Source organism: Pagrus pagrus (assembly GCF_965226575.1).
Source record: "Pagrus pagrus genome assembly, chromosome: 10".
In the NCBI taxonomy this organism is placed as follows: Eukaryota; Metazoa; Chordata; class Actinopteri; order Spariformes; family Sparidae; genus Pagrus; species Pagrus pagrus.
Genome location: NC_140194.1, coordinates 12,316,175 through 12,331,940, shown reverse-complemented (window position 1 = coordinate 12,331,940; position 15,766 = coordinate 12,316,175). Strand labels below are relative to the sequence as shown.

General features: G+C 39.1%; 1 protein-coding gene across 2 annotated transcripts; it reads right to left on the bottom strand.

Moving 5' to 3' along the window:
* Nucleotides 1-8,268: 8,268 nt before the first annotated feature.
* On the bottom strand, nucleotides 8,269-11,516 carry LOC311264029 (transmembrane protein 80-like). Of its 2 annotated transcripts, none has more exons than XM_084364552.1 (6): nucleotides 11,443-11,516; nucleotides 11,238-11,254; nucleotides 11,036-11,129; nucleotides 10,853-10,945; nucleotides 9,914-10,115; nucleotides 8,269-9,197 (listed from the first exon to the last, which is right to left on the bottom strand). In XM_084364552.1, the coding sequence occupies exons 1-6, from the start codon at nucleotides 11,459-11,461 to the stop codon at nucleotides 9,185-9,187; spliced, it is 438 nt and encodes a 145-aa protein (XP_084220678.1). In that variant the 5' UTR covers nucleotides 11,462-11,516; the 3' UTR covers nucleotides 8,269-9,184. The 2 variants fall into 2 exon arrangements, with proteins under 2 accessions (XP_084220678.1, XP_084220679.1); XM_084364553.1 differs by lacking the exon at nucleotides 8,269-9,197 and adding an exon at nucleotides 10,214-10,367 and having other exon boundaries at nucleotides 9,986-10,115; nucleotides 11,443-11,515.
* Nucleotides 11,517-15,766: the final 4,250 nt, after the last annotated feature.

Genomic DNA, 15,766 nt, shown 5'->3' with positions numbered 1-15,766 from the left:
GCAATTAATTAATTTGGTTGGGTTTAACACCCAGCCATGCTAACTCTTTGATAATTAGCATGGCCTCGAAAAGAGACAAACCGATGTGTAACAAAGTGCTACGACTAAATCTGAGAGGCAAACGGGAGCATGAGAAGAGAGAACACAACTCTCCCACACCTTCCCCTCTGGGCCTGGAGACTTTTCTGTCAAGGCATGTACTGACGGGTTATGTAATAAACAGTATATGAGGCCTACAGAACAAACTGTGGCCGCACACTTAACGACCCTAACGAGCTGTTACATAACTGAGTGGGCTCTGCTTGGCTCCTTTTGTGATAATTGATGATTTTTATCACCACATTTTATATAATCACTGATAAGTATTTCTAAGTTAATGGCTGAAGTGAAATGTATTTAACACTGGAGATAATAATCACCTTCTACCTTATGTGACTTCTGGGGCCATGTATATCGCTTTAGGCAACCCAATCAGTTTGTATAATTAATTGGCGGCCAGAGGTGAGGATACTGTATCCCCAGCAAGCATTTTAGGCATTCTGCAGGAACAATCCGACCCGTAAGACACTGACCTCGTGTCACTTTGTGTCACTGGGTGTCACTGGGTGTGCTTCCTACAATTAGGGCTGCAACTTGCAATGATTACCTCCACCAAGCAGGTTATGGTTTCACTCGTGTCGATTTCTTGGTTGGTTTGTCAGCAGGATTACATAAAAAATACAGAACGGATTTCCACAAAACTTGGATGGTAGATGGGTCTCGGCCCAGGATAGACCCTTTTAACTTTTGGTGCAGATAAAGGGACTCATTAAGGATTTTTTTCTTACTTTCTTTAACATTGTGAGATTAGAATTTTTAGAATTAATCATTTAGTCTATGAAATGTCATAAAATTGTGAAAAATGCCCATCACAATTTTCCAGAGCCCAAAGTGACGTCTTCAAATTGTTTCTTTTTTTTCCAAAAACCTCTTCGTTTAACACCATGAACTACAATGGCAGTAGAGCGCATACCTCCGCCAAGGTCCAGCTTTCCCCTTACTCAAAACTCATCCATTTTTATTTGGATCCACATGAAGATATACTCACTCATAGATACCAGCTACCAAAATGCACCTGATTTTTTTCATGAAGATCCATGCATTATTAACTGAGTAATGACCGAAAATGTTTAAAAACGTCTCCCATTGTCAAAGAGAGTGAGAAAGGTTTTCCTGGATTCATCCCTTTATCGGATCTGTGCCAAAAGTTAATAAGGTCTATTCTTCATCGAGACCCATCTTCTATTCAAGTTTCATGGAAATCCATTGGGTAGTTTTCGTATAATCCTGCTGACAAACCAACAAAAAAACAGACAGGGGCGAAAACATAACCTCCTTGACGACGGTAATGACAATGAAAAGAGGAAAATCCTTACATGTAAGAGCTGGACCCAGCTAATGTTTGACAATTTAGCTTGAAAAATGACTTTATCTATTAATCAAAAAATAGTTGGCGACTAGTTTTCTACATATCAAATGAACATTTCACTACCACTTCTTACCAGACTGTTACCACTTGTCCCTGACAGCCTTATATTACACATTTCCTGATGACATGCCCTACTTTCTTTATGAACCATAAAACTGTTTATGCATAACATGCAGCAGTAAACTACACATGCACATGGTAAATACTGTGTACGACAGTGCGGTCACTCAGGCTTATCTCGCAGCAGATCATAAACATAATCGCCCTGAACAGATTATCTCCTCATATCTTCGGAGGCAAAGAAAGGCTAAATCACAATGACTCTCCCAGCGAAGACCAACCAGACAATGTGTGATTCTGTTCAGATACACACATCTACGACAAAGTCTTAGTGAGAAATACAAATGAGGAAAGAAAACTAGTCGTAATTTCTTTAGTAAGTCAAGTCTGCACAAACGGTAGACTTCCTCTTTCTGTTCTTATCTCTCTGGTCATCTTCTCTCCTTGCTATTGTTCTCAGCTCTGGCCCTCGGCCAGGTTTCAGGAGGGAGGTGAGGCCAGAGCAGGACAGACTGGGTGTCAAGTGTTGTCAACCTCATGACAAGAGGCCCTGTGGACACTTCTCCTCCACTCAGCCTGAGGTGCTTTTTGTTCAACAATGACAACGTCCTATTCTGAGGTAATTATACACCATTAGAGCAACTATCACACTAAAACAGGAGCAGAATGTGCAGGACGCTAATCTTCCCAAAAAATCGAAGTGGGTCACATATTCAAATGATGCCTGTTTTCAGAATGACGGATCATATCCGGCTCTTTTGATTTTCATATCTAATGGAATGAGGTTAAACAGGCGTCGTCATATTCATACTGCTTTCTGTGACAATAAATCATTTGAGAGCGAGAAGAGTAACAATGAATACTTCAGTAGTCCTGGCTCAGCTCAGCCCCCCCTTAAACAGTCTCACATTTTTTTGCAGTATCAGTCATGTGGTCCATATGGTTTCTTTTTTTCGTGTTGAATCTAATTTTGGATTTTATCTTATGATACCATCTAATATGCCAACATTTTAGGGCTGCACAATATGGTAAGAAAAAAATCATATTCATATTATTTTGACAGATTGTGATGTGATTCATGATTAGTTGGAATGATCACTTATGAATCACAAGTTTCATTTTCACTGAAGAAACCATTAAAATAAGTATGATGACAAATTGTTTTCGTACAGCTGGAGAACAAGATTTAAAGGCCCTACAGCAGCACAGTACTTCACCATAACCCTTTTTTCTCACACATTATATGTTTATCAAAAAAATTGCAGCTCCTTGCAAGATGGATATTGCACCCAGCCATACAGTGATTTCGATTTGTAGTACGATTAACTGTGCAGTACAAGCAAGTAAAAAAACACACACGAGAAGCCTCTCGCAGTCTTTGAAGTCTGAAGAATCAAATGTACCATAATGCATGTCTGATAAATAGCACATCATCTCTGGTGACATACTGCAACCTAGACCTCAAAGTCTGGAAACAAACAAATCAGAATTACAACATGGATTTTTCTTAATGGATTTGATTCTGCAGTCAGTGTTTATGCTCAGAGAAGGTTCTTGTGCTGTTTTGCATGACAACACTCTGACTTTATTTACACTCAAATAAATAATTTGCCTAAAACAGTGACAGTGAGTGAGTGCAACACCACTGTCAGAAATACAAATCCCAGGTCTGCAACAATTTGTCAGACGTAATGAAGTTGCTAACTACAAACAAAACTCACCTCGTCATAACAATGTCACGTGTTGAAAACTTGTATGTTGAAGTGAACGTGTATGTAACACTGTGATCCTACCCTCTCACTGAAGTTACATAGTGCAGAAACAAGTCATAGGGGAACGGAGAGGCTGAGACAGAGACACCATTCACCCTGTTACAAGACACTGTACTGTAAAAGTTACATCATGTTGCCTGACAGTCACTGTTCTAGACAATTTTTACTGAGTGTAAACAAAAGAACAGATTTTTAGCAGCTTAAGTCTCAAACAAATGTTAATGCCACAACGTAAGGCAGCACAAGTAGACAATAGTAGACAAAGCACAATACATATCTATAGCAACACACACCATAACAAACCCAAAGCTTGAACAAACACCAAACAACTTGATAAAGTGTGCCGTGATCTCAGCTATTTAAATTTTTTACCTCAATATGACAAAACAAGAGACAGACCATGAACATGAGGTCACATCTGTCTCATTACAACATCGACACACGTCATTCTACAAAAGCAAAAAAGCTTATGTAATGTGTCTGAGAGAAATATGAGCCCACTCTGATATGAGCAATCTGGACTTTGCTCCTTTCTCCTGAGCAAGCATTTTGTAAGCGATAACAGTTACTGATTTCACCTATTTTAACCCAAGCAGCCATCTGGCTGAATCACAATGCATTGTTATGATACATGGTGATGATGTTACAGGTGTATTCTGTGTGTACAGGTGCAGTGAGGAAGGTACGAGCGCTCTCTCTGAATCAGGCTCACCGAGAACCACCACAAGAAGAAATCAGGTCAGATTTCACAGGCGTGATGCCTATTGGTTCACAGACCATTCATATAGCACGCCCGACACACAGAGAGAGATCAACGCCCTTAAAGGACGACTGTCTCTCAAATTAGCAACCAGTGTTTCTGCGTTGGTTGTTAATGTGCAGAATGTCATGAGGTTATTTATGACCCAAACGAAAGCACTTTCTCAGCAGAGAGCCAAATGCTGTAATTACGGTTGTGGGTGACATCAGATTTAAATGCACTGTGGCAACATGTAGTTTTCTGCTATCTCAGTTGAATGAGGCAGAACATTAGTCTGGGAGGACCAAATAGCAAATTGTACAGTATGTGAATGCTCCAGATGAATTACTGTACAATTTCAGTCGGATCTATTCCAGTAAATATCAACGTTCGGACTGAGCTATACGGCCTTAATATGACATTGCGATATTTTTAAACTGTATCGCAATTAGGGTTGCACAATATGGATTTTTTTCAGCCAATATGATAACCAATAATTACCGGCTCCTCGTGGCTGTTACAGATAAGACAACCAATAATTTTGCATTTTTCAATTGGAAAAGAAATGTATACAAATCTGAGGGTATATCCAAAATCTCTAATGAGAATAGTTTTCCCCTCCTCTCTGGATCCCTGTGGCACATGTATCGCAAATTGCAGCTTGCAGCTTGCAATTGTACTTCTTCCGAAGCTATAAAAACCATCCACACAGCCGACCAGTTGTTCGGCACTCTAGTCCTCTTCTTCTTCGTGTTTATTGGCTCGCAACGCAACGGTGCATAACACCACCTACTGTATTGGAGTATGTACAGTAGATGCTGCACTTGCTCAGTCAGTGAATCCAATTGAAGTGAATTTCATTATCAGCAAATAATCGATAGATACATTTCCCAATATCGAGCCTATTGTCGATACACAATTTATATCTCGATATATTGAAATCTCTTCAAAAGCACTTCATAAATGCTCGGAATGGGGAAAAAAATCAAATATCACAATATATTTTTATCCAAATACCTCAATAGCAATATTGTGACAATATTGAATAGATGACTATTTGTACACATTGTCAGTTTTGATAAGTAGTTATCAGTAATGTGGATATAATGATTAACGAGGTGAAGGCAAGTATGAGAACAAGTAGGAGGGTCTGTGAAGTACTGTAATACTGCCTTTAAAATTAAGAAAAGACAACGCAATATAGAGATATCCAAAATCTAAGATGATATAGCCTCATATCATGATTAAATATCCAGCCCAAGTCAATATCACTTCAAACCTGAAGCACTGATCACACAACATGAATTAAGGGTACAAAAATCATCTATTAGGAGACATTTAACATGTCTCTTCTTGTACATCTGTGTTGCTCAGGATCCCAGGAAGTCTACAGACCCATGCATGTGCTTCTAATACATACATACACTGTGGCTTTTTACACATAATTGGAACAAACCCTTCTTTTAAACCAACATGAAGTCATAACAGAGCTCAGAGAATATGTTAAGTTGGAAAACATTTGCTGAGGAAGACCTTATGATATAATTTTAGATGCAGAACAGCCACTGAAACATGTATATGTGAGTGTGTTCGCTGTAAAGACACAGAGAAAGACAGAAAACAAAAGAAAGAGTCACTTTTACCCCCTTTGCAGGAACTCACAGAGGTATTTTCCGGACTGGATGCTCAAGGTGTCAAACAGCGTGAAGCATCAGCCTGCCATTACAGCTGATGGTCGATATTTATCGCCTGTTTGTTTTGAAGCAGCGCAGCTGAAATCCAAGACTGTAAACTCAACAGTTGCCGCCCAAACAAACACACACAGAGAGAGAGAGCGCAGACGACTGTTCCCACAAACACACTGTCGCTGAGGAGGCACCGCGGCAGCAGGTGAGTGATAGGTGAGTGTGCAGGTAACTCAAGCTGACGGGGGAGGAGCTCCACGGACACTTCACTGGGGGTGGCTCGGTGTGTGAGAGCGGTTGTCACTCAGGTCTTCACGCGGAGAGTTTGGATGCATGCTGGTGATGCAACCCACTCATGTGTTTCTTTACATGAAGCAACAACAAGCCATGCTGAGCAGCTTGAACTGTAGTGGGCTTTAATACTGGTGCTGGGAGGAAAGCAGTGGTTCCCTACCTGTGAGGCTTGTGATTCTTTAAAGGTCCAGTGTGTAAGATTTGGGCCCCATAAGCAGAAAGAGAATATAAAATGTATAAATGTGTATTTATTGATGTATAATCATTTTGCATCGCCATGCCCAGGAAGAGCACCAGGCTTTGAAGCCAACTCTGTAGTGGCCAAACCCTCTAATTACATCGTCACACGGTGCACTGGGCCCAAAAAGACTTTTTCCCATAAGCTTACATTATGAAAGAAGTGGCTGTAAAACAGTGGCTGACTCGTTTCACTGTCATGATTTGAGCCATTCGGTCCAAAAAAATCTAGAAAATCTAGAAGATTAAATTATTTTATTTCTATTCAATTTAGCCAAGTGCAAAACCGGATGTTAGCCAGCTCGGTCGGTGGGAGTCTCTAGTGTACACACTCTATATTTGGCTTTCCAAGAACCACCGTTATGACCAACGTTAATACGGTATCGTGTGCCTTCCATTCAGCTAACTGTTTCATGCTGTCTGCTGCTAACATTAGCAGATGTTCAGTGGCGTTGCATAAGTAGCCACTAGCAATCGTGCTAGTTTGAGTTTCGCTCAAAACTAATCGTGGCTGATGTATGCACGTGCGATGTGCAGGCCGAAACAATATGAGAGGAAAGATAAAACTATAATACAAAACATAAAACAGTTCTGGCTCCTCCAGGTTCCACTAGAGGGAGCTTGCGATACTCGTACCACAGTTATAGAAGTGAGTAAATAGTGATTAGTAATAGTGGTTTTATGCTGCGACTTCAGCACTAGATGCCTCTAAATCCTGCACAATCAATGTATAAAATGAAGGACTACAAATGGACCTGAGTTTTCCCTCTTAGACAGTTTAATTAGAAATGTGTCTGTTTTTTCTTCAGTATTTCACAAGGAAAAAGCTACATTTGGAAGAAGAAGTGCAAAATAAACATCTTGTGAACTTCTGATTTATCTTGGGACCATGAACCAGAGGTTAGGGACCACTGCTGTAAAGCATGAGTGCAGTGTTTAGTGTTTTTTGTGTGTGTTTTTTGTGTGTGTGAAAATGAAAATTGGGAAGCTAGAATCATATCGCAATATTATTATTTTTTTACTATATTGCGCAGCCCTTATAGCAATAAAAGATTTACGAATGCATTCTACAAGTTATATTATTATTATAGCGAGCTCCTCTGTCGTGGAATAATTACATTTCCACAGGCTTCACTTTCTGCAGCAAAGAGGTGATCTGGTCTGAACTAGTTGGATTCAACAGGGTGAATGAAAGAGGAGCAACAGTGTGGAACACTGCCCAGGTTTCAATGTCACCGGCTGCTAAGAATGACCACTCTTTGTCCAGCTGCAGTGCGCTGTCCCTGCAAAGAAAATCATTTAGATAATGCAGGTGCCCACTTCAGGGTATAATACCGCATGTGAGAAAACACTTGAAGAAAAAGGGAAAAAAATGAACCAGTCCTCATGATACCAGCATTGAGAGATAATTAAAAAGGGAAAACATACACTAAAGGTTTGAACACACACACACACACACATGCACACACCAGCTTGACCTACAGTCAGTAAAACGCACAGGTGTTTGCGCTCAGCTGTTGCTCAAGCACCAGTACTCTGAAATGTGATTTGTTATGAAACTGGTTACTTTGGCAACCTTGGTGTTTGGTTTGATCATTAACTTAAGCTTCAGTGGAGAGAAATAGCCTGTTTGAAGAATGTGGGTTAGGAAATAACTAATAAAAACTGCTCTGAGATCTTCACCTGAATGAATAAACAGGATAAAATATGTACAGTTAAAAGTTATAAAATATGAATTCTTGACCTTGAATACTTTTCTGTCAGGTAGCTACAACTTGTGGTGCAGCAAAACAGAGCGTAGCACAACTGGATGCATTGTGTAGATCACTAGGGACACTGGAAGGTTATTTTTTTCACACAGGAGTTATTGAATCAAGTCTAAACTCAAAGACATGGGAGAAGAAAATGTTCCCTTTTTTTGGTTAGTCACTAAAATCAGAGTCATCGCTCTCTTAATCAAAACAATTCTGCCCTCTACTGGAGAAAATATGAACAAATGTAAAACTTATTAAATGTAGCAAGTTTAATATAAATAATCAATAGTAACACAAATATATAGATTTTATCTTTGACACATGTAAAATATATATATATATATACACTAGAACATGAGGAAATATTAAAGAAAAGAAAACTGTTAATGTTTCAGTGGCACAGAGGTCTGACTGCACCCATGTGAAGTCCCTGAGAAATGCTGACAGCATTTTCTAAAGCTAAAACACACTTTAAAGAAATGTCCACACATTTTTACAAATGCAGTTATGAAAAACAACGATAATAAAAAACAGTCTTCACCTTACAAGTACTCCAATTGTCTTAAAGGGACAGTTCACCTCAAAATCCAACAGATTTTTCCTCTTAACTGTAGTGCTATTTATCCATCTAGATTGCTTTGGTGTGAGTTGCCGACTTTTGGAGATATGAGCCGTAGAGAAGAACTTGATGGCACTTGGCTTCTGGAGCTCAACGCGGCAAAAAATTACATTTGAACAACGAGCAGGATGCTAACCTGCTAAGCTGTGACATTAGCGAGCTTAGTAGGCTTAGTCAGCTATCTTCTTGTCGATGAGTAGATGTACCCTCCCTTCAACACGGTGATACCGAAAGAAAATAGTTCCTACATGAAACCGCTCACAACAAGGTGTGTGGATTACCTTGAGTAACCGGGTCATAATTTTCTGTAAACAGACTTTGCTGTGTAGTTTTTCAAATTAATTTTTTGGCACTTTGAGCACCACAAGCCATCTAGTTCCACAATATTCAAGAGAAGGCCGACATCATCAACTTGCAAACTCACACCAAAACAATCTACGTGAATAAATAGCACTACAGGAAAGAAGGAAAATCAGTTTCTATTTGTAACAAAGAAGTGCTGACGGGCTGTGAGTTCATCTATAACATACAATGTGACGATGAAGAGGAGGCGTCTTCATGAATACACACTGAAAGACACAAAGAAGAAAAAATACAAATCTGTTATTATCACACATTCAACTGTTCCTGAACAGAATTATAGTAAACGAAACACAAAAAGTGTTTCTAGTGTTTTTTCTAGTGTTCTAGTCTGGCCAATGACTGCACGTTTGTTTACGTTCAGATTGTTCTTCATCCGCATTGATTTAAAGATGTATTTCAGCCACCCGAATAAACAATATCCATCTTTTCAGAGGAAGGAACTGGATTATTGTCCGTGGATCTATCTTGGGAGGAAAATCTGAGTATGTGACGACATCGTACGAGGTATACAGTATCACTTGAATGAATGCCACCCGTATCAATAATTCAAACAAGTCCTAAAGGGAACCAGGGCTTATTTCATTCATGGACAAAAGCATGAACAAAAGGAAAGCTCAGTGCTGTCCGGCGTTTTTAAAACATATGTATGAGATGCTAATTATGTCGACATATCTTGTCAATCAAGATAAATGGAGCCTAAAATGTAGGCCAGTCTCTTTATGTGACAATGAAGTATGTTATCTGTGTTTGATACCAGATATTGTAATTTACGACCTGTCTGGCATTTATGCTGACATATGTATAAAAAAAAAGAAAAAGAAATAGATCTCACATGTCACATCAATAAAAGCTCTCTCATCTGTTGTGGCTGATGGTCTAATATAAAATGACTGAGATGAAAATCAGTGAGGGCAGAACTGACCTGGCCAGTCGGGCTAAAGTGCTGAGAGCCAGGACTCCATCGAGGCCGTAGACGACGAGCAAGACACAGCTGATGATTACGTCCGCCCTCATCACGTACGTCTGCCACACCAGGAAGTAGACCGTCAGCAGGATGGTCGTCCCCGTCACGATCAGGTTAGCCAGGATGTAGCCCTGGCTCTCTGTCAGGTTGCCCTTCACGCCTGCAGACAGCAGCCAGACACACAGATGGTGGGAGAGGGTTATAAGCCACTGCTGAAGTTAAGTTAAAGAGGTCATATTATGCTTTTGGGGTTTTTACCTTTTCTTTATTGTCTGTTTATTGTAGATTTTTTGTGCATGTAAAAGGTCTTCAAAGTCCACACCAAAGGAAGTTACTCTCTCCCACAGAAAACACTGCTCCTGCACTGCCTGAAACGCCTCTTCATCGACAGATTTCTTTATGCCTAAACAAACTAAATAAACAAACTCTCCTCGTTTTCATGACTGAATAAACAAATGACCTTAAAAGGAAAACACAGTTTCATACTGTTTTAATTTGTTTATATTTGGCGGACCCTGCCACCTTTCTAGCTTCAAACAGTGTTCTGTAATTTCCCCCTGAGAGCAGCTTGTTCAGTCAGTTAAATCTGAGTTTGAATTTCCTCTCCAAATCTACATAGTGGCCATTGAAATGAACAGGTGGAACATGAATGTTTACATATGTATTGACACAGCTGCCTCAAATATTCTGATAAGCTCTAGATAATGGATGTTAAGCAATAATGACAAATAATGCAACCAAGCATACATGAATTGTGTTGCAGAAACTGACATGGTCCTTGTGTTTAGTATAAGATAACATATCAGAGGCACAGATATCTAAAATGGCAGCATGATCACAAGGAAGGCGTACTTGGAGGTCAGTCATGGTTCAATACGTGACTCTGTTTTCTCTCACCACAGAAGAAAAGGAGGACGTCCAGAGCAGCCAGGAGGAACAGCAGACTGACATCACAGATCAGGTCATCTTCAGGATAAGACAGCACCAAGCCTGACACACACACACACAGGCACATTCACAGACAAATTCACTGATCTCTGCAGGTACATCAACAAAACAGCTGGGACTGTGTGAGCTCACTCTTTCTGATGATCAAGCCCAGAGTGAAGAGGAAATAGAAGACAAAGTAGAGTGATGTCAGGTTCAGCAGGAGCTGGAAAGTGGCAGACGACAGCTGAGTGCGGGGTTAAGGTTTGATCATTCAGCATCACACTGTCAGTGACACACAGAGAGGGACGTCAAGGCTTCACTTCAGACGAGTGGGGTGAAATATAAAGGATACTACACCGACTGGTCTTCCTGCAGGGAGAGAGACAGAAACTTTAGTTAGCCTCGTTCATTTTGTCAACACAGCAAAATAAAGTACTAGTATTCATGCCAGTTATCTTTAAAGTTGCTCTAAGTAATGTTATTTTTGACATGATCGCTTTTTTTGCGGTTTAATGGAAAAGCGTGCCTACTGCAACCATAGCAACGCGTCCACCTACCTGCTCCGTACGTCGCCATTTTGATCTTTTCCTGCTTCTTCACCTCTGATCACAGAGAGGACGTCTCCGCCTGCTGGCCGGGAGATGAACTACAATCAGAGGGCGCAGGCAAATAATGGGAGAACAGATAAATATTTAATACATGAATAATTGACTGATATTAAACTCTACGGCTCTCGTGAGGGCTTTATAAACACTTTCTAAACGCTATATGTGAACAGGGAGCAAACAGATATGACCATGAAACTTTCCCCAGTTGATTACCTATTAAGACCAATATTTTTTGTATTAAAAGATTTGTAAAATGTTATGGTAAAGTGTGCACATGAGACATTAGCTAATTAAGAATACTGTATATTTTCAGAACATAAATCTGAACATTGGATAAAGCCAGGTTCAAAGCTTTTTGGATATTTTGCTCTTTTATAATATAACTTTAAGAAAATACTGTCAATAGCCATTCAATCAAATCAATTTTTGCCATGATTTTAGGAAATAAACTGCTGTATATATCAGGTTATATAAACTTCAAAATGTATACAAAAGTCCCCTGACTTAGAGGATGAGAAAACAAATCATTTTGAGAAATGGTATTTAAAGATATATATTGTAAAATCCCATATATTCTTTGACAAAAAATGTTGAATAGAGTAAAAATTGTATCTTATACAAGCCTCCCCAGTTGATTATTTTTTATCATTTTGCATATGTTCTGATATTTATCTTTAACTATTAAAAATGGGACTTATTATGCCAATTTGCATTAATTAATTGAAGAACTAAGTGTGTATTTTGGACATTTCCTTTGCACTCTTCTAAAAGAAGACATGTTATGGAAGCAAACAGTCCAAAGTCTGAAAAGTGATCAGTGCAAAATATATGAGAGGCCATTCAGGGCGTAATTTGTTTTCAGGCATAGTGTTTCCCATTAAACATGAAAATGACTCAACAGTCTGTTAATGGCTGACAGAACACTGCATTTCTTCCTTGTTGCCTAATCTACTCAACAGGTTTCCCTTTTTTGCTCTAATACTGCCATCTAGCGGGAACATTGGTGAACATGCCACTAACTAACCTTAAACGAGATACATTAGGCTGTGCTCACCTAATGCCTGTAGTTAACTTAATCATGATGATGCACTGTTTATCCAATTCATTTTCTCTATCAATGTCAATCATTTTTAAATCTGTTGTCTTGTTTCGTTAATAGTCCTAACACTAGGTGTCACTATACACATTCACATGTTGCAATGCAATGAATAAAGAGGAGTGAGAAGCAAGTGTGGATAAGAAAATTAGGGTTTTTTTCATGGTTTCCATCATCTCCTATTTTCTGGGGTTTAAAGAGCTGTTACACATTAAGCTGCTAAATTAAGACAGGCGGAGCATGGCCTCTATGTCATGGAGGGATTTTGAAATACTCTCATCTCAATGAAAACAGCTGAGTTAGCAGCAGGATATGGCCATGAAATCTTGATGAGTGGACACGGTGGCTCACGTCCTCCCTTCACTTTCTCAGGGATACATGCAAATCTCATTTCAGCGACTGATATGAAGGGGTGAAATTTGTCAGTGGCTAGTAGAGGAGAGAATCACATATTGAAAGACAACATTTAATGCACATTGCATATGTGAACATTAAAAAGCTATTGACTCTGACCCAACCATTTAGGTGTTCAGTTTATCAGCGAGGGATCAGTTATTTAAGCTGTTTATTATGATTTAATTTATTATTTAACTCATAATTCCTCAAATGTGTTTCCTGTAAGGTGATACATTGTGATGTATATTATATTATATTATATTATATTATATTATATTATATTATATTATATTATATTATATGTACTGTATATGTGTCTTGATTCAAGGTCCCTCTTTGGCCACGATCAGGAAAAGCGTTAATGCATCAAGTTTTGCTGTGTTAACCTGTAAAAATATTGCGTCTTAGCGCAGCCACGCAACTCTGCCTGTTATCATGGTTGTTAATTAGTCAAAACACAAAATCTCTAACGCAAATTATGTTGATGTTTGTGTGTTTTTTAAAAAATTCTTTCAACTTCACACAAAAAGTCAAGACAATCGATCAATGTAGCTCTAGACAATGAATGATGATTGCAGCATGGATCCCATGGTCAGTGAATGGTGCTATACTACATTACAGTAATGAGGTGGAGGCTAATAAGCTCCATTTAGTTTAGAAATGTTGACATATCAGGACACAATTTGTCGTGTCGCTTAAAGCATATAAAGCGGTAATAGGAAACTTTTCAACTTTCCACCCTCCTGGCGTTTCCCTGTGGTATAATCGTTTCTCCAGGAAGAATCCAGCCCTGTGGCACTTAGGATAGGAAAAATATGTGTGTAGAGCATGCCCACCAGAGACTTCTGCCAGCTGAGCAGTACAACTTCTAGTTTAGTCCTCTGCTACAAACTTAAATGTGGATAAAATGATTTATTTGTTTGGCTCTTGTAGACTCTCCAAGTTTTATCAGACTGAATGGCTCAAATTCTGATAGCGGGGGTGTTGACGCTCAAAATATGTATCCACCAATTTACAGCCACTTCTTTCACAATGGATAACCTTTCCCTCTACCTTTACTCTACCTCTCTGAATTTAATATTAAACCTTGTGGGGACCCGCTTCTTGTCCAAAACAGGAGACGAGTCCTCCTAATGTGACTTTGCTGACTGGGTTTAAATCCACATAACATGCAAGATAAGAACAATTGGGCTACACGCTCACACACACACACACACACACACACACACGCACTTACAGAGCGAGCTACATGAGATAAGAAATATAGAATACCAAAATTAACTGCTTTAGCCTAGCCAGCTGTTTCATTGTCCCCTGCAGCCTCTATCTGTTTCTCTTTCTTGCTTGTCCTCTGAAACAATCTGCATAGTGTGGCTGGAAGAACGGAGGCGTTGTTTGGGTTGAATGGAGGAAAAGCAGAGGGGTGGAGGGGTGGAGAGGGAGATGCTCCAGCTGTGGGGGAACAAGACAACACAACAGCATCTCACATGTGGGCGAGGGGGGGGTGTGGGCGTCAAGGCTGCGGGGGCTGCACACAGTGGCATTGTTATAAGGGGGGGATGCAGCTGATAAGGTTTAGAGAAATGGATCATTCCCTCAAATCCTCCCCTCGGGAAGCCTTGACACAAAACACTCCTGTTACTGTATGGTTGTTTAAGCTGGAGGAATTCAAAAAGGCCCCACAGAGATCTTTTAAACCACTTAAATATATTGTAGATCAAAGTTTCACAAATGTTTTTACGCTGCAAGATCAGGGAGTGAGAAAATATTTGTTTTGAGGACCATGAATCAGGCGAAAACTGAACATGACAGCACACAGTGACATTAGATCGAATGTGTTGGAGTGCGTTTTCCCTTAGGTTTGACCAAACTGTTTATCCTGCCCTCTTTTCATAAGGCGTATTTATTTTCATAATTTCTATCCTCTAGCTCTATCTTTATAGCCTCTATTAGGAAAAGTATATACGAAAGCATAAGAGATAGAAAGTAGAAACCTCAGGAAGAGTAAAAAAAGAAAGGGAAACCACTTCCAGGCACGAAAAGCAGGCAATAGGTGTCAAAAAGATCGCTCCAAAACAGGCAATGAGTCTGTTTGAATTTGTACATACAACATTTTAGAGCAGGATAATAAGCACATTTTTCCTGTTAAAATGTTCAGGAAAATTATTGTTGCCTCAAATATTAAGCTGTATGTCCCATACAGTGTTGTAAAAAGTACCCAAAAGTCATAATTGAGTAAAAGTAAAGATATTGTGTGTTACTGTGGTAAAAGTGAAAGTCACTAGTCATGACTAGTACTTGTCTAAAGTATCTGATATTGTAGATACTATTATTGTCTGACAGTAAATGCACTTAAGTTAGCAAAAGAACAACTAAAAGTAAATTGTTTATATTCTTACACATATGCATGCTGTCAACTATGGGTCGAGCAATAATCAGATCAGATATAAGTTAAGTTTTTTCTAATTTTTTCATTTTTCTGAATCAGAGTTTTTTTTTTTCCATGTGATTGATGTTGAAATAAATGTCAAAACGTGCTGCGTTGGCTCTGATGCAGCATGCAATGTAAATGTCTGCAAAGTAACTAGTAACTAAAGTTATCAAATAAATGTTGTGAAGTAAAAAGTACAATATTTGCCTCCAAAATGTAGAGATGAAATATAAAGTAGCAGAAGTACGCTACCGGAGTAAAGTGAAAGAAGGTACAGTATTTGAGTAAATGTAATCACTTACTGGCCTGATACAACACATGAGTAGATTACAGATTAATTTCTTTTTCAA

What these genes read in the sequence shown, in the direction of transcription:
- LOC311264029 (XM_084364552.1), bottom strand. An exon ending in GGGCTTGATCATCAGAAAGA is followed by an intron (nt 10,946 to 11,035) that starts GTGAGCTCACAC and finishes TGTGTGTGTCAG; the next exon opens with GCTTGGTGCTGTCTTATCCT. An exon ending in CGTCCTCCTTTTCTTCTGTG is followed by an intron (nt 10,116 to 10,852) that starts GTGAGAGAAAAC and finishes TGCTGTCTGCAG; the next exon opens with GCGTGAAGGGCAACCTGACA.